Source organism: Thalia democratica, chromosome 3 (assembly GCF_965202585.1).
Source record: "Thalia democratica chromosome 3, ktThaDemo2.hap1.1, whole genome shotgun sequence".
In the NCBI taxonomy this organism is placed as follows: Eukaryota; Metazoa; Chordata; class Thaliacea; order Salpida; family Salpidae; genus Thalia; species Thalia democratica.
The window spans coordinates 1566145-1589759 of record NC_139167.1 but is presented as its reverse complement, the minus strand read 5'-3'; the positions used below and the strand labels follow the sequence as shown (position 1 = coordinate 1589759).

The window sequence follows — 23615 nt, the reverse complement described above, 5'->3', positions numbered from 1 at the left end:
AGACAACAGAAAATGAACTAATTGGAATTAAGTCAGAAGCTTCTGAAATAAAAAGTATATTGGGTAAAAAGTTATCAGTTTTTGAATATTGTAAATTAAATATGATTATTAGTAAAGTGGTTAACAAAAAAGAAAATGGAATAAGAATGAAACATAACTCTAAATTAGAAAAAAATGTGGTTTAGACAAAGACCAAGAAGCCCAAACTGTCTACTAAATTTGACTAGTCATAATCTAACAATTGAGGAAAAGAATTGTCTGTATAGAGGATTAAAGCATCACATTTTACCAAAAAAGATAGATGCAGATAAAATAAAAATAGAAATTGAACGGCTAATTAAAAAATGCTTTAATGAAAAAGAAAATTTACCACATAACCTAAAATATGAAATTAACGGACTAACAAGAACATTTCTCAATAAAAGTAAACAAATCTGTCAAACAAGGAAAAATTAAGCGTTTCACAAAACTCTTTTAAATCTAAAAAATAAAACAAATATTAAAATCGTAAAATATGACAAAGGTAACGGAATTTGCTTAATGTCTAAAGATGATTATCTGAATAAACTCAATTCTATTGTTGAAGATAAAACTAAATTCAAATTAGTAGAAAAGGACAAAAGGAAAAACTCCAGACACCCCCTAGTAAGAAGAATAGAACATATAAGAGAAAGGATAAAACAAAACCTTAAACCTTTTATAGATAAAAAGACATATAACAACCTAATTACAGATGGCAACTCGACGGGCAAGTTATATGGCACGTGTAAAGTCCATAAAACAGATTACCCATTGAGACCTATCGTATCAATGCTAAACACACCGTCATATAAATTAGCTAAATATCTGGATGTAACAATCAAACATCATATCCCAAAACAATATTGTGTGGAAAACAACAAAGAGTTTCTAGAAAAACTTTCTAAATATGAACGAAAAGACGGTGATTACTGCATAAGCTTTGACGTAGTCTCACTATTTACTAATGTACCACTAAATGAAACTCTACAGATGATTGCAAATGGAGTACGTGATAGTACCATACCACAATCAAATATGTTAAATCTTTTAAAGTCTGTTACTGGAGGTTTGTTCCAATATAATAAGCAATTATATACACAAATAGATGGCGTAAGCATGGGAAACCCATTAGCGCCTACTATAGCAAATTATTTTATGGGAACATTGGAAAAAAGTCTCTTTAACACCGAAGATGAAAATAATCCAGTTTTATACCTTCGATATGTCGACGACATATTCTGTATCTTCCGAAAAGATGTCTCATTCGAAAAATTCCACAAAAAGTTAAATAAACTACACAAGTCTATCAGCTTCACATATGAATTAGGTGGAAACGAACTCCCATTTTTGAACATTAATATCAAACTAAAGAGAGAGGAAATAACAACAAAGGTACATAAAAAAGAAATTGATACAGATGTCATTTTAAATTTTAGTGCAGTGGCACCAATTAAATGGAAAAGAGCTCTAATACTGTGGTTTGTAAACAGAGCGAGAGTTATAGCTTCTACGCATAACATTTACAAACAAGAAATCACAAGCTTAAAAGAAAAGTTCTTTAAGAATGGATATCCAAAGAAATTTGTTGATGACATAATTGAAAGATCTCTTGATATTAATAAAGACTGCACTAAACAAAAACTAAGTAACTCAGACTTCAAAAATGTTGTAAAGGTACCTTATATTGGAAAACCTAGTATCGAGTATAAAAAGAAACTAGAAAAGCTTCTAAACAACTACATCGAAGAATTCAAAGTAATTTTTACCACAACAAAAGTAAGCAATTACTTTAGTAATAAAGATAAGACACCCCATGAATTAAAATCAAACGTGGTCTATGAGTACAAATGCTCTTATGATAAGAGTATCCAATATATTGGATTCACTTCACGACCATTAGTAGAAAGAATTAAAGAACATTTAAAGGGCAAAACATCGGTATCGGACCATATTAGCAATTGTAATGTTTGTAAAAATGAAAAAATAACTGCTAATAATTTTGGAATTTTGAAAGAATGTAGAAATAAATTTGAGACCCTAATAAGTGAAGCTCTACTAATTAAACGCTATAACCCAATTTTAAATAAACAATTAATTAAACCGGGTATTACCCATACATTAAGAATTTTTGATTAGTTTGATATATATTAGTGTAACAATTTGTTAGTACTTATGTAAAATGTTTTTTTTTGTATTAGAGTTTATAATCTTAATTTATAAAATTTTTATATAATGTATCACTTAGAAATTTTTTTTGTATACTTAGTTGTTTATCACTAATTTTATTTATTTTTGCACAGTAATTTGTTGATAATGACTTATTGAAAGTCGAAACGTCGTCATGCGAATAATTAATTTAAAACAAAATATAACTTTTAATTTAATCTTCATTATGATTTGAAGTCAATTGATTTATAAAGTATTTAATAAAATATAGAAGGTTAGATATTTTGTAATTTTCATTTATTTAATTGAGAAAAATGTCTTAAGTTTTATAAATTACACTTTTTATTAATGAACCACTAAAAAAGCGCTTAAAGTACTTGGTCCTTGGAGCTTGTGCACGAAAAACCTTTGGATTTTCGAGTTGCACACCACAGCTACCCTTTGAAGTCTTGTCAAGAACAACCTAATTTTAAGTTTTTTTTCGAATTTTTCAGTTAAAAAAATATTAAAACATTTAACCTGAATTACTCAGTAGCTTGTTAATTATTTGTAGTTTCGTTTATATAAGTGTAAAACTTTATATTTGTACCTTAGTTAAATTAAAGTATCACTTATGATACTTTTATATTATTATTTATCTTAACTACTATACATTACACTATACAGTGGTTAACAAATAGCATGATTTTTGTTTAGCTGTGATATAAAATAAAAATCCTGTTATATTTTTCTTATAAAAAGCTTCTCTTCTTAATATCAAATAGATGACGTCTATCGCAATATTATTTAAGAATACATTTTATTAGTATTTCCAATATTTTGTCTCCTTTGTTTACTTTAGTTAATTATTTTAGTTGTATTTGTTTTTGTTAAAAAGTGCTATATTTTGATCCTACTTGTTATTTTATTTTTAAATATTATAATAAATTAATTTTCTACGAGTTTTTAAAGCTTTTAGTTAATGTTACTGTGTGACACTAGTTGTTATATATTTAATTGTATTTTTATTTTATTTTCGTAATTATTAGTTAAGAAGTATAAAACAAGAACTTTTATAGCTAGTTTGTAGATTATTACATCTAAAATTTGTAAGTTTAGATAAAGATTCTTTAGTTTTTATATTTCTATTTAAGTAAAAAAAATTAGATCTAAATTCGACTTATTTGAGGCTGAGTTTAAGAAATTCTCATGGTTGTTTATTAAATTTTTGTATGTTTTTCTTTGTTTACTTGATTTTATTAGCTATGAACTAATTTGTAGAACAGTTTTTTTAATTACAATTACTTTTTAATAATAGGAATGTATTACATTTAAAAATTAAAAAAATACTCTTTAAACGCAACGCATACTCACAAAGATAAATAAAATAAGTTTTCAGGTATAAAATTTCCGGGTGTTAAGTAACAGTTTTTATATTACATTCGACAAAATATTTTTTTTTCCTTATCTTTGTAGTTTATGATGTTGAGATTCTATAATTGTAAGTGTTTGCCAAATGGTGTGTCACCATAGTTTTTTGTTTTTGAATAAAGGTTTAGGATTAGTTTATATTTCAGTTATTTGATTTTTTTAGTTTTCAGACAGATTTTGTTTAATTTTTAGATACAAGGTAATTTTTTTCCAAGTAAATATAAAGATAGTGAAGGTGGAATAACACGTGATGAGGTCACGTGTTATGGTCACATTCGTTTCACCTTTAAAAACGTCTTTCATTGCAGAAAGGAGAGTGAATTATTCTGATGTTTTTCTATCTTAAATAAAAAAAAACTATTTTTATGTAGATACATTAACATCTAAAATAAACTTCCGCTTCAATTAAAGAATTTTATAATCTACGCAGTATCAATTTTACATTTTTTATTTACTTATACACACAATAATAAAGCAACAACTTTGTACTTATATACTTATACTTAAATAAAACAAAGTTATGGATTCGTACTTTTTTAATGCTTTTATCGAAAGTAGATATTTCTTATATACATATAAACTATGCAGAAGAACTGCTTTAATTTAAAACTATAACTTGTTTAAGCTAGCAATTTTATTTTCAAAAAATTATCAAATGCGTTAAAAACAGTGAATAAAGTTTTTTTTATCGTAAACTAATTTTATTATTTATTTTATTACAGACTTATATGAATATAACTTAGATTAAAGTACAAAGTAGAAATCAGTTTATACTATTTTTTTACAATAGTATTTATTTTTATCTTAGGTAATTTTTAAAAAAGAAATGGATACGACTACTACCTATCTTTTCTTAGTTAATTGTACTTTTTGTACTATAACACGATAATTATCATAAACGTTCTAATTTAGAAAAGTCGTCTCCATTTCAAGCCTCTAAGCAGCTCGATTACAGGCTGATAAAATGAATTTAATCTTAGTTTTAAACTTAACTTTACTTCTACTAATATATTTAAACAGGTATTTTGTATAATAATGATAAAAAAAATTCATTTGGATACTTTAATCAAGTACTAAAACAAACATTCTACTAAGACACAGTTAGTTGGGCTGTTTTAATTTAACACCGAGTTTTAATTTTTTTTTTTATTTATAATCAAATTAGGGGCTGGGAAAAAAAATTAATTAAATTCATATCTAAAAATTAACAGTGGTTTAAGAATATTAACATATTTTATAAGTTTCATTATAAAAGTTTGTAAAACTTTAAACTATAGTAAATCTATTTTAAAATATTTAATACGTTAACAAATACTATATATAAAGTTAATAAATTCGACGCGTTACAATTAATTTGTGTTTTACATTTTAGTTGCTATTGTATTGAAATTTAGTCAACAAAATATTATACAATTAATTAAACATAAAAGTTTTGAACAGTATGTTTCTGAAATTTATATTAAAAATTGTTCGTTCTTTTTAATCAAAAACATAATGTAACAAAAGTTCATCTTTATATAAAAAAATTAAATAGACTTTTAACGAACTTTTTAGTTTAAAACAAATAATATCAAACAAATACTTCTTATCCACTTTTGCTTGTTAATTTCTTTTGAACAACGTTACTGTATAGCAGTTGTTGTTTCTTAGTTGATTTTATATTTAGCCAAACGTCTAACACTGGTGTGGAATAAGCTAACATAATACTAATGTTAGTTTGAATTATATATTTGTTTTGATATTATATGTTTGTGTTTTTTAAAAAAACGAATTAAATATTATTCTGAGATAACGTTTATATAATATGTTAATAAACTCTTTTTGGTGTTTATTATATTAAGAAATTTGATTTTTTTAGTATATCTTTTTTGATAAAAAATGTTATATTTTGATCGTACTTGTTATCTTATTTCCAAATATTACAATAAACTAATTTTCTATGAGTTTTAAAAATATTTTTATAGTTTTTGGTTAAAATTACTGTGTGACAGTAGTTGTTATATATTTAATTTTAGTTTAATTTTATTTTCCTAATTATTAGTTAAGAACTATACAACAACAACTTTTATAGCTACTTTGTAAACACTAAAATTACATCTAAAATTTTGAAGTTCAGATAGAAATTCTTAGGCTTTTTTTTTATTTAAGTAATAACACTTTTATATGTAAACTCAACTTATTTGACGCTGAGTTTAAGAAATTCTCATGGTTGTTTATTATAACTTATGTATGTTTTTCTTTGTTCATTTGATTTTATTAATTATGAGCTAATTTGTAGAATACTTATTTTTAATTATAATTACTTTTTAATAATAGCAATGTAATAAATTTTAAAATTAAAAAAATACTGTTTAAACGCAACGCATACTCACAAAGATAAATAAAATAAGTTGACAGGTATAAAATTTCCGGGTGTTAAGTAACAGTTTTTTTATTACATTCGACAAAATATTTTTTTTTCGTACATTTTTGACGTTGAGATTTTATCCTTGTGAGTGTTTACCAAATGGTGTGTCACCATAGTTTTCTTTTTGAATAAAGGTTTAGGATTAGTTTATATTTCAGTTATTTGATTTTTTTAGTTTTCAGACAGATTTTCTTTAAGTTTTAGATACAAGGTAATTTTTTCTTAGTAAATTAAAATTTAGTGCAGGTGAAATATAACGTGATGAGGTCACGTGTTATGGTCACATTCGCTTGACCTTTAAAAACGTTTTTCATTGCAGAAAGGAGAGTGAATTATTCTTATGTTTTTCTATCTTAAATAAAAAAAAAACTGTTTTTATGTAAATACATTAACATCTAAAATCGACTTACGCTTCAATAAAGAATTTTATAAATCTACGCAGTATCAATTTTACATTTTATATTTACATATACACATATTAATAAAGCAACAACTTTGTATTTATATATTTATAATTAAATAAAACAAAGTTATGGGTTCGTACTTTTGTTATGATTTTATCAAATGTGGATATTTCTATATTCATATAAACTATGCAGAAGTACTGCTTTAATTTAAAACTATAACTTGTTTAAGCTAGCAATTTTATTTTCAAAAAAGTATCAAATGCGTTAAAAAAGTGAATAAAGTTTTTTTATCCTAAACTGATTTTATTATTTATTTTATCAAGACTTGTATGAATATAACTTTGATTAAAGTAAAAAGTAAAAATGAGTTTATACTATTTTTTTACAATAGTATATATTTTTATCTAAGGTGATTTTTAAAATTTTTAAAAGAAATGGATACGTCTGTTACTTTTCATAGTTAATTGTACTTTTTGTACTATAACACGATTATTATCATTAACGTTGTAATTTATTAAAGTCGTCACCATTCCAAGCCTAGCTGCTAGATTACAGGTATTCTAAATAATGATGAAATAAAAACTTCAATTAGTTACTTTAATCAAGTACTAAAGAAAACATTCTACTAAGACACAGTTAATTGAGGCTGTTTTATTTTAACACAGAGTTTTATTTTATTTTTATTTATAACAAATTAGGGGCTTGGAAAATAAAAAGATGAGTTAAATCATATCTAAAAATTAACAGTGGTTTAAGAATATTAACATTGTTCATAAGTTTCGCTATAAAAGTTTATAAAACTTTAAGTTATAGTAAATCCAATTTAAATTTAATACGTTGACAAATACTATATATAAAGTTAATAAATTCGACGCGTTACAATTAACTTGTGTTTTACATTTTAGTTGCTATTGTATTGAAATTTAGTCGACAAATTATTATCCAATCATTTAAACATAAAAGTTTTGAACAGTATGTGTCTGAAATTTATATTAAAAGTTGTTCGTTTATTTCAATCAAAAACCTATTATAAAAAAGCACATCTTTATATAATAATACTTAAAGAGACTTTTATCGAATTTTTAGTTTAAAACAAAGTGTATTATACAAAAACTTCTTATTAAGTTTTTCTTTTTAATTACTTTTAGCTTTTTAAAAATGTTACTATATAGCAGTAGCTGTTTCTTAGTTAGTTGATGTTATGTTTTTTATTAACATTTAACAATGGTGTGGAATAAGCTAACACAATACTATTAGTAGTTCTAATTAAATATTTTTTTTTGATGTTATATTTTTGTGTGTTTTAAATAAAACGATCTAAATACTATTTTTAGATAACCATCATCTAATTTATTAATAAACTAATTGTTGGTGTTTTCTTTATTGTAGTAAGAAAAAATTTAGTTGTTAAAAATTTATTTACTAAATATTTTTGGTACCGTTGTACATTAGCATGATTATAAAATTTGATTTTTATTTACTTATGATATAAAAGTTTGCTTAATATTTTAAGATGACAGTTCTAATCAAAAATATTTGAATTATTCCGAAAATAAATTTCGATATTAAGTATAATAACTTGCACTTAAGTTTTTAATAAAACACTTTAAATATATGAACATGAAATTTTTAAAAAGCTTTTTTTTTTGTTTCAGATTTAACACTTTAAGTAAAAAGTAACTGACTCAACTTTTTGTTTATTTTCAACAATTCTTATTTAACTTCTTATTGTTCCTTGTAAAATGTTTTTTTAACTTGCTAAATACACATAATAAGGAAACATGTCCATACTAAAATTTACTTGTTAACGTGTATGTGTTTGAACTTTTTTCTTTATCAAATAATTTTGCTCAAAAATTGCAACTAAAACATTTGTTATTAACTATTTGTTAAAAAAACTATTTCAAAATAATTATTAAAAATGAATCCGACATTCACCTAACCATTAAATGTTTCATAAGTTTAAGGTTGAACAGAATTATAGTTTTAAGACATTATTTCTTTTCACGATGCTAGTTTACATCGTTTTATTTCAGTAAAGTCGTTACTATTTCCGGCCTCTAGGGAGCTAGATTACAGGCGCCTGCCAAAGCGCCCAGCTGATAAAATCAGAATATCTGAGTATTTAAAACATCAATAACAAAGTAAATAAAAATCAAAACTTTAAAGCTATTCTTAAGTTTTAAAATTAAATTATAGTAATACTTTTAATAACGTAACAATTTATCTAAATCGCTGCAATGAGCTAAATTTTAGTAATAATTTAGTTACGATTTTTAAACAGTAAGAAAAATTTAAATTAGTTATTTCATTATGATTAAACAAATTAAAACACTAAACAAGTAAAAGTTAAAAAATTTATCATCAGTATGTTAAATACAAAAAAAAAACATTAAACTTTTTGTAGTGAAAATTGTTGAAATTATAACAACTAACTCAAGTAAATTAATTTGTCTTAAATATTGTTTAAAAAGAACATTCAAAATTAGTTGAGTGTTATAGTTAATTGAGTTGTTTAATGACATAACAGTATTGTAGTAACTAAGTACTATTTAACTTTTTAGAACTACACCGTATATATAAAATTGAGTAGTTAATATAAGTTTAAGCAGTATTTATTGTTACATTTAGATCGTAGAGTTATAAACTAATTTTGCTGTAGTTGAAAAATAACCGTGTTTTTAATTAACGTTTTAAAAATAATTATTACAACATATGTTTTAATTATACATGTACATGTAGTAAATGACTTAAAATAATTTTCATAGTATGAAATATCGTTGATTATTTATTTAAACTGAATAATTTAATGAAAACTTAAAGATAAATGTTTCAGCATTAACCTTCTTTTGCTGTTAGCTTTTTAATATGCCAAAAAAAAAACATTAAGTATATACAATTATTAAAAGCATCTTAAAATGTAGATAACGAGCTCCCAGTTGTTTCATTTTATAAGTAAAATTGTTTTAATCAGATTCTAAAAATTGAAAATTTATGTTAACAGCTATGTTTAAACTCTTGTAATTGTTGTAATATATTTTGAAAGTTTAATAACATTTTTCTATGATACATCTTTTTAGGCAGTTTTCTGAACTTTTAAGATGTTGATAGTGATACATTTTACCGCATTTATTATTTTTAAAATATTTTCACATTTATACAATTTTTTACTGAAGTCTTATGATACAGTTTGATATACACTTATGTTTTAAAATTAAGCCTTAAACATTAAAAGCCATGTTTTTTCGAAATATAAATAAAATTCTAAATGAACCATAATAACTTAGTTAATAAACATATAAAAAAATGTTTTGATTTTTCTATGTTTTTTATTAAAGTCCCAGCTCAGCTATTTTCTTATACTTTTGGTATAAAAACTTTATTGACCATTTTTTAGCATTTAAAATTTGTACAACATGCTTCCATGACATAGCTTTTTTTTGTTATAAGTTTAACTAAAGCGTTACTATAGCTTTTTTTTAATTTAACTAAATTTTTTGCATGGTTTTTGCATTTGTTTCTTTCCTAAATCATATTCCTTCAATTTCTTCATATACTTTATTTAGTAATAGAACCTAATAATTCTAAGAACTCATTTTAAATGATATTTTTGAAAAAATTGCTTCAACCACATATGTAACGATGTTTCTTTATTAAACAACACAATATAAAAAAAGATATTTTTTCAGTCAAAAATATATTTTTAAGTTAACTCTATTATACGTAATTTTCAAACTTTTTGTTTAACTGTAAAATCTAAAAATTAAACTTTTGCAGCATTACGAAATACCATTTTTTAGTTTTAATCGTTCCATATATCATTATATGTATAATATAATATATATTATTAAATTACATTCGTATGCCAAAGCTACCGACCGAGTAAGAGTAAAAAAATCATTTTCCAAAGAAATGAAAACATAAATTAAGCTTTTGTACACTGACGTTTAAATTTACAAGCACAAATAGTTTTTATGCTACAAAATAAAACAAAAAAATAATAGATGAAATATATAATAATTATATTTTCCTTAATTTATACTTTTGTTTAACACTATTTAAACTGAAGTTTATACTTGTAGACTTACAATTTATTCTTAAGTAGAAAGTTGAAATAAAATATTTTTTTTATTTATACCGCCACGTATACAACTGAATAACAAAATGTTATTTAGTTTGTTTTTAATATTTCACTGTAATAAATTAGTCTGCTACACATTTTCATTTTATAACAGACTTGATTTTTATTATAATTTATTATTCTTAATTTTTTAAGTATCTAAACCAGTGGTCGGCACGGTGTACACTGGTGCACACTAGTGTACATGAAGTTTCTTTTAGGGTGCTCGAGACTTTTGGGGTGCATGAAACTTATTTTGGGGTACATAAATTTGTTCGTGGCAATACCTTTGTTAAACACAGATAGTAATCGCTTAATAAAAAAACTATTAAGTTAACTTAACTAAATATTTAAATTTACCATTTAATAAAAAGTACCAAGACTACTGATTGTTAATTGGGGTAGTGGCAATATATTAGATTAATAGAGTTAGTATTTTAGACCTAGATGATACAAGTAAAATGTTGTTGTAAAAATTAGATTATCGATATTAAATATTTATTGAAATGGATTGAGTAAACTGGTAAATTTAAAGTTAGCGTGTAAAAATTCACTGGGTGTTACCAAATTATTAGTAAAAAAAAACAATTAAAATTGTTTACATATTCTTAAACACTAGCGGCGCTAAAGAATGCAAATTGGGGTGCACAGAATTTTAATTTTGTGATGTAGGGTTCACCGATTCGAAGTAGCGTGCCGACTACTGATCTAAACTGTTAATAACCAGACCATAAATCATACTTGACTTCTCCGATCTTTGAATTTATGCTTTCCATATGTGCGCTTAATAGTAATTCTATTCACATATATGATTTTGATAAGCTGTGTTGTATTTCTACGAAAACAGTAGTAAAAGTTGTTGACTACAAAGTCAGCTTTATTTATAAAATATCTAAAAAAAAAATTGTCTAAATCCACTTATTTTTAAATAAATCAATGATTTTCATTAAGTATACCTGGTCTCTTCATTTTAATATGTAAGTAATTTTGCTTTTAAAAGTGTATTGAACGATAGATAGTTTAAAAACTATTTAAAACAAAGGATTATTAATTGTTTTTATTCGTAGTTATTGCTTATAAGTAGTTATAATAAATAAGCTTATTAAAGTTATAAATTATTAGAATGTAATATAACTCTCGTAATTTTCAAAATAAAGTGAAACCAGTAAACTTTAGCTTATTAGAAGCTTTTTACAAGAACATTTGCTAGTTATAGTCAGTTTAAAATTTTTGAATTACGTTAGGAAGTAAAATTTGTAATGTTTAAAAATTTACTATATAAAAACTCCTTTATCTTGGATCTTCGTATTTTCATAGTGCCAATTTTCATACCGTCACTTAAGTAATGTTGTTCAGGTTTTTCTACCATCTCTTGGCTAATATAAGTTATTTTAATTTTACATTTCAAATTAATGATAATTAGACTACAGACTACCGCAAGTACGCACTGCCGATTTTAGTTAAAATAAATAAATAAAAAGGCTAAAAATCGAAATTTTGAACAAGTAATATGATATGAAAAACTGTTACGAAATGCTAAAAAAATTTAGAAAAGAGTTATAAAATGCTTGTAAAAGTTTTTTGAGCGTGTTGTGTTTTGTTAAAGTTTCATATACAAATTCTACTTCGCTTCTAAAGCTTTTACTTCTAAAGCTTACAATTACAACTATAGCTTTAAGTTGTTTCTTTTTAGTACAGTTTTATGTTATTTGATTGCAGTCTATAAATAAATATAATTTTGCTAAAATTTTTTAATTTAAAACGTTTTTTATTATAAAAATCGATATAAAAATACTTGAAACGTCAAAAACACATACAATGCACATACAAGAAAACAATGATTACTTATAATAACAACCGCATAAAATAAAATAAAAGTAATAAAATAATAATAAACAATAATAATAATAATAATAATAATAATAATAATAATAATAATAATAATAATAATAATAATAATAATAATAATAATAATAATAATAATAATAATAATAATAATAATAATAATAATAATAATAATAATAATAATAATAATAATAATAATAATAATAATAATAAAATAATAAAATTAAAATAAAAACTACTTTAAAGTTTTTATAATGTCTGTTGAATATAAGAGTTTTTTTTTTTAATTAAAACTATTTTAATCATAGAAGAGTAAAAATTGAATAAACAATCTAAAAAACATTTACCTAAAATACTCTAACTGATATTTAATTTATGTTTAAAACTATTTTTAGTTAAATAATAAAGGTTAGCTTTAAGATGTATATTGGCTGTTATAAAAAATATTATTATTTTTAGTTACATTATCTAAAAACATTTAATAATAAGGTATAAGTAAAAATTAGCATATAATAGTTGAATAGAAAACATAAAATTTTTATACAGAAAATTTACATAATAATAAAAAAAAAAATGACTAATGACATTATCAAAAAACTTGTTATACAAATATTACACACATACAACACATTTCAAAAATGTTACATAGTTAATAACTTAATTTTAAAATTATTACTTATGTATGTATTGATATTTGCTAGTCACTATTAAGTGGCTATTTAAAAATTATGAATTAGAGTTTAAGTTTAGCTGATCAATAAACACTTTTTAGTAAATTATTTAAACATATTAATGCATTGTTTATTTCAAACTAGTTAGATAACTACTAATTATTTGTATGATTAATTATATAAGCTTTAGAACGTTTTTATATTTAGTTTAAAACTGTTAAAAAAACTAAACAACATATTTTATATATCTAACTACATTACTTTCAGAAATAAAAATTACCTGTTTTCATTTGTTAAACTTTATTTACTACATACAAGTATAAAAGTCTTAATATTACATAATATAAATTAACCAATCAGTTACACAACAAATAAAGTATTACTTCGCTGTTATTTTTATATTTTTAGTTCACCACAGAGTATTTTTGGTGATAATTTAGTTGTTAAGTTTTTTGGATTTTTTAAGTTTAGAGACTCTAAATGTTTATAGAGTTTTGTGAAATATTTAATTAGAGTCTTGCGGTAAAAAAAATATTATTAGATTCAACATCTTATTAAATGTAAAACGTAACTGAAAAGTTTCAATAAATTTTTAATAACAAAATAGCGTAATTAAATAAAAAAAGAGTATAAATTTTACATGAGTTAGTGACCACGTTATCTTATCAAACAAACAAATTGATACTTCAAAAGAAGTATATAATATGCACTTGGAATAATATTACTTGTTTTGGAGTTTCTGTCAAAGTTTAAGTAAGTTACAATATATATAAATACACATACTAAAATAATATTTTTAACATAGGGTATAATATGTTTTCGTAGGCCAAAATAAATGAAATATTTGTAATTATGTATAATTAAACACAAATTAAATGTTATTAAACATAAGAATTTGTAGATTTAAGACTATAAATCTAGTGTAAATGAGAATCTAGAACACCTTATTTTTAACATTTTTAAAACACTATTTTTTCTGAATTCGACGATTTGCACTAAACTATTTTAAAGTCCTTCAAGTGGACTCTGTAAAAACTAGTTTAGTCTATCTAATCATGATATTTATATATATATTTATATATATATATATGTATAGTGTATCTAAGTAAGCATAAAACTTACAATCAGCTAGAAAAAAAAATCATTAACTTTAAAAGTCAAGTACCAAATAGTATTTTTTTATCAAAACAATTAATCGTTACTTAACCATGTTTGTAACCATAATAGTAAAAATATAACTCTATAATTCTAATTCTGTATCCAATGTAGAATACATTTCATTTCTACAAAATATGCTGAAGTATAGGTTAGTTACTTACAAAAGTATAAACTGCAGTAAACTAAAAATATTTTTATATTTTTTATGTATAAAATTTTGCCTTTCTATCAAAATTAATTATTACTGATTACTTAATCATGGACAAGTAAAGATATAGAAAGTATAACTCTAATAATTATTAACTACGCTTAGTTTTGTTATTGATCAGCTGGGAGTTTCGGCAGGCGCCTGTAATCTAGCCACTAGGAAGCTTGAAATTGTGAACAGTATTACTAAATTAAACAGAGAGCAAAGATCACTTGGATAATATTAAAACATAAAATACGAAACATTTAGTGTTAGTTTGTAATACTGGACCCTTTTCATTTTTAAGTTACTTTGGCTAATTATTTAAACTTGAGATTATGTATAGTATATTAATAAAAAACCAATTAAAACGAAAAATACTTATTTTTGAATAACTACACATCACACCATAACTATAAACATAATAATAAAAACTTATTTTAATCAAAATATGTTTAAAATATTAGGGAGCAACCTTATACTTAGTTTAGGGTATAATCTATTAAAAATTTTTTAAAGTATAGAATAATACTCTGATAAGCTCTGAAATGAAGCTTTAAATGGTGACGACTTTACTACACTACAACGCTGATAAATATCACAGTGTAAAATTTAAAGTTTTTAATCATCGTGTAAATATAAAAACCTTATTACTGAGGTAAATATCATATTCATTTCTTTTTTAAAGTTACAAAAAGTATGAACTTGTTTTAAATACAGCAGTACATAAACAACTCTAAATAAGAAAACTAAACTTGAGAGTAGATTATTGAGCTTGTTGCTGGTTGAACATTGCTTTACGAAAATAAGGTTGAAAAATCTGGCTTTAAATTTAGTTTATTTATTGTATTTTAAAGTTTTATATCTATAAAATAAATAATCTATGTTTATTTATTTAGTTATTTATTTTAGTTTAACAAATTACTATAAAGTATAAACATTTACTTGCTTTATTTATATTTTATCATCATTTTTCAATTACTATCAGTTAATTTTAAAACAAATATGTACCAACATTTATTTAATAAAAAAGTTTTTAAGAAAATAATATGTAGCGCATAATGTTTAGTCTAACAAAATTTAAATCAGTGTCTACTAATATATTTGAAAAAATATAGACTTATAATTTTTATTAGAGATAATAAAATATTTTTCTTAATTAAAACCAATATTTTATAGTGACCTAGAACAGAAATCTTATTTAGTAATTATTAGTAACTACTTATTTAAATTAAAAGAACATTAGAAACTTGGTTTTTTAATCAGGTATAATTTATACTATTGTATTTTTATTATCTCGAACTATACTTTATAACTTTACAACTTAAAGCTTTAGTAATAATTGTTTACAATTTATAAACTTTCTGAACAATGTTAGTATTGAAGCACCTACATGATTGAATAATAATCCATTTAAAAAATTTTTGTCAAAAACATTTGAAGATTTTTGCAAAATTTAATACGTAAACTTTATATATACTTGATAATACTTGAAGTATTTTCTTTCTTTTTTAAATCAAAAACATTTAAAAAACTGCTTCTTTTTCTTTAAACTTTTAAAAGATATTTTTATAGTTTTCAGTCATTTACTTCAAAAATAAAAAATAAATTTTGAAAGCAACAACCTACAAATTTTAGTTAAAAATTTTTCCTCTCAAACACAAAACGTCGCATTTTAAAATTTAAAAATTGTAGCTGCGTAGTGATGTCACAATCATAAAATTGCAAAATAATTTGAATTTTACAACTGTATAAATAGCTATATTAATAATAAAAGTAAGGTTATATTTTTTATGGTTCTGATTAACTTTTACTGCTGCATACTTGTGTGGCTAAAATTAATATTTTGACTCTATTTTTTATGAAAAAATTGTAAAATATTTGTAGTTACAACTTATGAACTATTAAGTAAATAAGTACGTAATAACATATTATTGATGAAGTTGGTGCTTAAATTTTGACAGTGGGTAATATTAATAACTGCAGTTGAAAAACTATTTTTAACTTTGCAACCAGTAACTACAAGTGTGAGCTGTAAAACCAACTTTTATTCTGATCACGAGTTTTGATCACGAGTTTTGATCACGAGTTTAGAAGTGGTCATAATTGATTGAAGCTGATGAAAGCTGAAAGATTTTGCGGTAAAAAAAGTTTTAAACATTAAAACTATTTTCACTTTAGATACTTAAAAAGGAAAAATAAAGTTAGTTATAAAATCAACTCTCATAAAATTATTAAAAAAAAACTTGGTTGTGCAGTCAAACAAAATAAAGAAAAATAAAATATTTCATACGAATCCAAGCGTAGAGTAGTTTGAAAAATATTGGTTACGTCACATATCTTGAGTCAATCATGAGTTACGAAACTACTACATCAGTAAAATAAAGTCTTCAATTTAAAAGCAACAATTTACAAGTTTTAGTTGCAAAGTTTTTCTCTGAAACACAAAAGGTCGTTTTTGAGAAATTTGTGCTTTAAGCTGCTTAGTGACGTCACAATGACAAAGTTGCAAAATAATTGTAATTATTATTTTAATAAATATTTAGATAATTCAAAAATATTTTGTGTGTACAAACGATTTATGTTTTTGATAGAAAACATTTACAGCTGCATTATTGTGCGGCTAATAACATTAACTACAGTTATATAATCTTTTTTAATAGTTGAGTTGAGTTATTTCATATTCTTTTATAGTTGTACTTGTTAAAACTATTTTTACTTGTATAACAATTCTAATATCTTAATTTTTTTAAGCACTAAATGATTACTTCAATTAATCATGCAAACACCAGTTTTGCAATCAACATTTACAAGTCTATCCCTTAAAAAAATTCTATAAATGTTAACAAGTCTGTTCTATAAAAATTCGTTTAAAAATGTAGGCATCATATAAAAGTTTTTTTTATTTTCTTTATGAATTTTCGTTTTTGATATTGAAATATCGGGTATTTATAGGTTGCATATGGTACACATATTAGCTTCATTATTTTCACTTAGTCAGTATAACTCCATTCAATTAAAAACTAAACAATATAATTTTCTGGGCTCCATAAGTGGCTCCATAATAATTGTGTTAAAAAACTGCTCATCAGATTACTTAAGATAAGTAACGCTTATTATTGACCAAGCAGTTTCGTTGAACTCTTAGAACATTTTAAAATATACTCATAAAGTTCATCTTAGATTTAGTTACACAGTTGTTTTACCTGAAGGCTTAACTAAAGTTATAAATATGTATCTTTTCAAATATATCAGAACAAAAGTTTAATCAAACTGATAAAACAAAATATAACTTTTTAAAAATCTGATTATACTTTCAAATGGTTAAAAATATTTACATGTGAAATTAAAAAAATGGGCACCTGTTATCTGCATTTTCAGAAGCTTGAAACAGTGAGCAGAATATGTAAAATTCTATAAACTAGATATTTTATTTAGCAAATGAAAATGCTAATAGCAAAAGAGGGCAAATGCTGAAACCTACTTTTTTTTAGTTTAAACGATTAACGAAAAAGACTTAAAGTTAATAAACTTCTCTCAAGTTATAAAATTTGTATTTGATATTAAAGAAAGAGAAGTTAGATAAATTAGTTTGTAAAATGGTAATAAAAATCACTGTAATTTTTTTTTGTTATAGAAAAAAGGGTTCCGACACTTCGATCTAAAAGTAATTATAAAAACTATTAAACTTAAGTTTAGTACTTCGTTTTTATGGAATACGGTTTATTTTTACAAAGTTAAATAATACTATGTGATTTAGATACTGATATTTCAACAAATAACTCAATAATATATCGCATTTAACTAATATTGAATGTTTTATAAAACGATATATAACACCACTTTATAAACTTAAATAGTTTATAGAATTTCATTACTACTTCAATACCAAAAGTTTGATGATTTTTCTGTATTTAACCAATTTATGAAAAATTTTTAAACCATATACTTGTTATTTGTTTTAAGTTATTTTATAATTATAAGATATTTATATTAATTTAAGTTTTTCCAACTGTTTAAAAATCGTAAGTGAAAAATTAGTAAAACTTAGTTCATTAAAGATATTTAGTTATGTTGTAATTTTATTAAAAGTTATGTTTTAATTTTAAAACTTAAGAATGGCTATCACCAACGTGATGAACCTACAATTTTAATATTTTATTTATTATATTATTGATGTTTTAAATAGTAATATTTTTTGATTTCATCAGCTGGGCGCTTTGGCAGGCGCCTGTAATCTAGCTGCCTGGAAGCTTGAAATCTTAATGACTTTACTGATTTAGGACGCTGAAAATTATCATCGTGCATAATAAAACGATGTCTAGAAATTAAATTTCTGAACATACATTATTTCTGTAATTGTATCCATTAAATAAGGCAATAATATAGGTAAACGTCGGATCCATTTTTAGTAAATTTGTTGAAGTTGTAATTTACAAAAATATGTGATAAAAAATGTTTTAGTTGCAATTTCTCAACAAAGTCTTTTGATAAAAAAAAGTTCAAATAAACTTTTGACATGTTTCATTTTTATGTATATTTGAGTAAGTTTTAAAAACAGTTTAGAAGTAACAATTTAGAATTAAACATAATTGTTCGAGAAGAACAAAAAATTGAATTAATCACATTTTACTTCAAGTTTTAAATCTTAACAAAAAAAAAAGCTTTTGAAAAATGTCATGTTCATAATTTTATAGTTATTTATTAAAAGCTAAAGTGAAAAAGTATTATACTTAAAATCGAAATTTATTTCTATATATTTAAAATATTTGTGATTAGAACTGTCATCTGATCGAATTAACACAAAAGCCTTTTTGTTATAAATTAAAAAAATAATTTGTTAAATTTTATAATTATGCGAATGTACAACGGCACTAAAAATATTTAGTAAATAATTTTTAACAATAAATGTTTTCTTAATATAGTAAACACCAAAAACTAGTTTATTAATATATTAGATGATCGTTATCTTAGAATAGTATTTAGGTCTTTCTTTTGAAACACACAAAAACATAATATCAACAATAAATATTTAGTTAGAACTATTATTAGTATTATATTAGCTTCTTCAACACCAGTCTCTGACGTGTTGGTAAATATAAAATTTAACATTAAGCAACTAAGAAATTATGACTGCTATATAGTAACATTGTTTAAAAGCTATATAAATTTCAAAAGCATAACGGGATAAGAAGTATTTCTTTAATATAATTTGTTTTAAAGTGAAAAGTAACTTAAAATTCTCTTTAAGTGTTATTATATAAAGATATACTTCTTTTAAATTATGTTTTTGATTAAATAGAACAAACAAATTTAAATGTAAATTTCAGAAACATACTATTCAAATTTTATTTTTTTTTATAATAGGATAATACTTTTGCGAATACATTTCAATACATTAGCAACTAAATCTCTAAAAACACAAATTAATCGTAACGCGTCGTAGCTATAAAGGTTATATATATTATTTGTCAATGAATGTTGTAATTAGTTTTACTATACTTAATTGTTTTTCAAATTAATATAGTGAAAGTTGTGAATAGTTTTAATATTGTTAAGTCACTGTTGATTCGTATATATGAGTTACATTTAATTTTTTTCTTAACAGCCCGAAATTTGTTATAAATAAAAATAAAATAAAACTCCGTGTAAAAATAAAACAGCCTCAACTAACTGTGTCTTTGTAGAATGTTTGTTTTAGTACTTGAAAAGTTTGTTTTCCAGTTAATAGTTTATATTATTATTATTTAAAACATAATTTATATTTTATTTTAAGTAGAACTTAATTTTAGTTCAAAATTAAGACTTAATTAATCTCAACAGCTGGGTTCTTTGGCAAGCGCCTGTAATCTAGCTGCTTAGAGGCATGGAATGGTGACGACTTTACTAGATAGTTAAAGATAACTACCGCGTTAAAATGCAAAATTAATATTTGTAGAACTTTTTCGTATCAATTAGGTAATTGTCGGATCCATTTTTATTAAGTTTATAATATCACCTTAGAATTACTGCAATAAAATTATATACTAATGTAAAAAAGTACTATGAACTGATTTTGACTTTGTACTTAAAAGAAAATTCATTCGAGTCTGTGCTAAAATAAAAATAAATCAGTTTAGGATAAAAAGAATTGTTCACCGTTTTAAACGCATTTGATAAATTTTCGAAAAAAATATTACTAGCTTAAACAAGTTAGAGTTTTAAATTAAAACGTATTTCTGCATATTTTTTTTCCTTATAAGAAACATATACTTTTGGTAAAAGCAAAACAAAAGTAGGAACTTTTAATTTTGTTTTACATAAGTACAGCTAAGTTTTACGAAGCTGTTACATTATTATTATGTGCATAAATAAAAATAAAATGTAAAATTGATACTGTGTAGATTTATAAAATTTTAAAACTTAAGCTTTAAGTTGTTTTTAATATCTAAGTATTTACAAAAAAAAAACTGTTTGAACTTTATAACAAAACTGGAAAATATATTGGACTAAGTAAAAGTTTGAATAACCTGAATAATGATATAAAAACAAAAATAACTAGTACATCTTACATTTAGTCATTTGCTCAAGTACATCTAAGTTATCTCAATTTTAACTTATCAATCATATATGTCTTTAACTAGTATTAAACTACCAAAAAAAAATTGTTGCACTTATGTAATGACTATTCCAGCATTGTAATTGTATTAATTTATCAAATAATATTTCATAAAATAACTTAAATTAATATTTATTTTGTTTTACGGTCCATTGACACAGAACTTACTCTCTATTTGATTATGCATTAATATCCACTACTTCGTTTCTTGAAAACTTCAATGCTTATAAAATATACAAAATTAATAAGTAAATATTAATCAAACAAAAGAAATTAAAAAAAAATGTGTTTTATAAAATGACTCTATACGTGTTTTCCATCTTACTGATTATAAAAACAACTAAATTATTTTCAGTTTTTGATAATTTATTTATTAAGTAGTTTTTGATTGTTTTAGTATAAATAAAACATTAAATTTATTATGAATCGAAAATGTTTATCTTGGTGTGTTTAACTTTATAGTTTTTTCAATGTAGTTGATGCAAAATAATATAATAGCTCAAAAGTTTTTATAGTTAATTATATTTATTAAAACTACATTGTCTAACAATAATAAAACTATTAATATAATTGTTTTTTAATTTCTTATTAGAATAAGTTTAAACTGTATATAATGTTTTTCATAACTTTAATAATCAATAAAAACTAAGTTTAAAAAATGCTTAAAAAAATGCTACATTTATTGAACATTTTTCGTAGTCACGTCATATCAAAAAATCCACAAACTTATTGTTGCATTATTTATATATTATTAAAACATATTTCTTAAAACTTGTTACAAGATTCAGAAGTTATTTATAACGTAGCTTATGTCGAATTCCTAACAGATATATAAATTAACTATGAAAGCAATAAACTATAAAATTAACATTATTGTTTGTGCTTTTAGTACTAAGCTTGTTTAAAAAAAATTGTATCTTTTAACAATACTTCTTTATAAAGACGCTTAAAATTTTTTGTACCATATGATGTTGATTGGTATTTGACAAATAAATATTTTTTAGTTAGTAGAAAAATATTTTAATTGATGTTAGATCAGTTGGTTTATAAACTTCTATAGAACCCAAAAACTAGAGTCAATTCGTAGTACTTGAAAATATTAAATTGTTATATACAAACAAACTAAGTCAAGAGTTATAGATATATTTTGCACGGTTACTAAATTTTTTTTCTATTTTCACAGATTTCGATAAAGTGAAGTTTTTGATTTAATTGTACAAAAAATTAAACCATGTTAAACATTAAACATTTAAAAAAGTTATATGTCTAGGTTAATTTGCTTTTATAGTTATAAATAATTAGTAAATATTTACAGCAACTTGGTTATAGAAAAGAGTGTAAAAATAATATTGCAGCAACAAAATATGTATTTTTCTTTTTAAATCGATTGGTTTAACAACAACTGGTCATTAATCATGAAATAATAATCAGTGTATAGAAGAAATTTAATTTTTAGAAAAAGAAGTTTAAGTATAACTATATACTATATATAAAAAAAAAATACTGCAAGAAAATAAAACATTTATTACAATATGAAAAATATGACACAAAAATCTGAGTAAAATATCAAATTGGCTTCTTTATTTAGGGATTTAGCTAGAATGTTTAATCCTGGTAATTATATATGATCCGGAATTACTAAAAGACTGAGTATATTTTAATTTTAGTATTTTATTTTTGATAACTTATTTTTTTATAATGATAGTGATCCAAAAAAGAACTTATTCTTCTGCTAGTTAATAAATTAATTTAATTAAACTAAAAAAATAATTAGGTAATAGCAGTAAATAATATACATAAATTGTTTAATAATAACTCTATGGTCATTAAATTTGTTGTGTGGGTTTGAAAATAATTTTAAATAGAATTAATCAAATATTCAAACAATTCATTACATATATAACTTTTTTATTTGGAATCGTACAACAGTTTCAAATAAAACATTTAAGTTTGTGATTAAATTAATTACTTGGTAGTCTAAAAAAAGATCGTCAGAAGTGTTAATAATTTTTAGTTATAATGTAATAGCTTAGTCACTAAAATAATAAAATTCGTAAATATGATAATTTAATGTACTTTTTAAGATCGTCATATTACAATTATAATCAGCTAGTAAAGTAGTAAATTAAAGTTTCTCAAATTATTTTAAAAAAATTTGATAAAAAATTAATTAATACTTAATTCTCTAAAACGATTTAGATACATTACGTTATTAAAACCAAACTTATATATTTATTTTGAAATTAAAGAATAGCTATCAACCAACACTTTTCATATTTGTTTATTTAATTTTATTGCTCGATTTTAAACACTCATGTCATCTAGTTTTATCAGCTGGGCGTTTCGACAGCCGCCTGTAATCTAGCTGCTTTCAGGCATGAAATGGTGATAATTTTACTGAATTAAAACGTTTAAAACGTATCATCGCGCCTAATGAATATCATGTTTTTAAGATCATACATAAAACCAATATTACTAACAACTTAAGGTTTAAGTTTTAAAATACAGTTTTTTGAAGTGGAAAAAAGAATAGCATAATTCGTAACGTTTATTTAGATTATTTCTTCTGTCGGCATTGGCTATCGCTATTTTTTTCTAGGATACAAGTACTACAAATACTTTTGG

At 22.9% G+C, this 23615-nt stretch overlaps 1 protein-coding gene across 1 annotated transcript in view; it reads left to right on the top strand.

The window, feature by feature from the left end:
• The first annotated feature begins 540 nt into the window (after window positions 1–540).
• The window catches only part of LOC145831642 (uncharacterized), a 32570-nt gene continuing 9495 nt past the window's right edge, over window positions 541–23615 (top strand). Inside the window, exon 1 of the mRNA XM_082938952.1 lies at window positions 541–1986. Coding sequence (XP_082795078.1) covers window positions 541–1986 — 1446 coding nt within the window. The remainder of the gene's footprint in view (window positions 1987–23615) is intronic.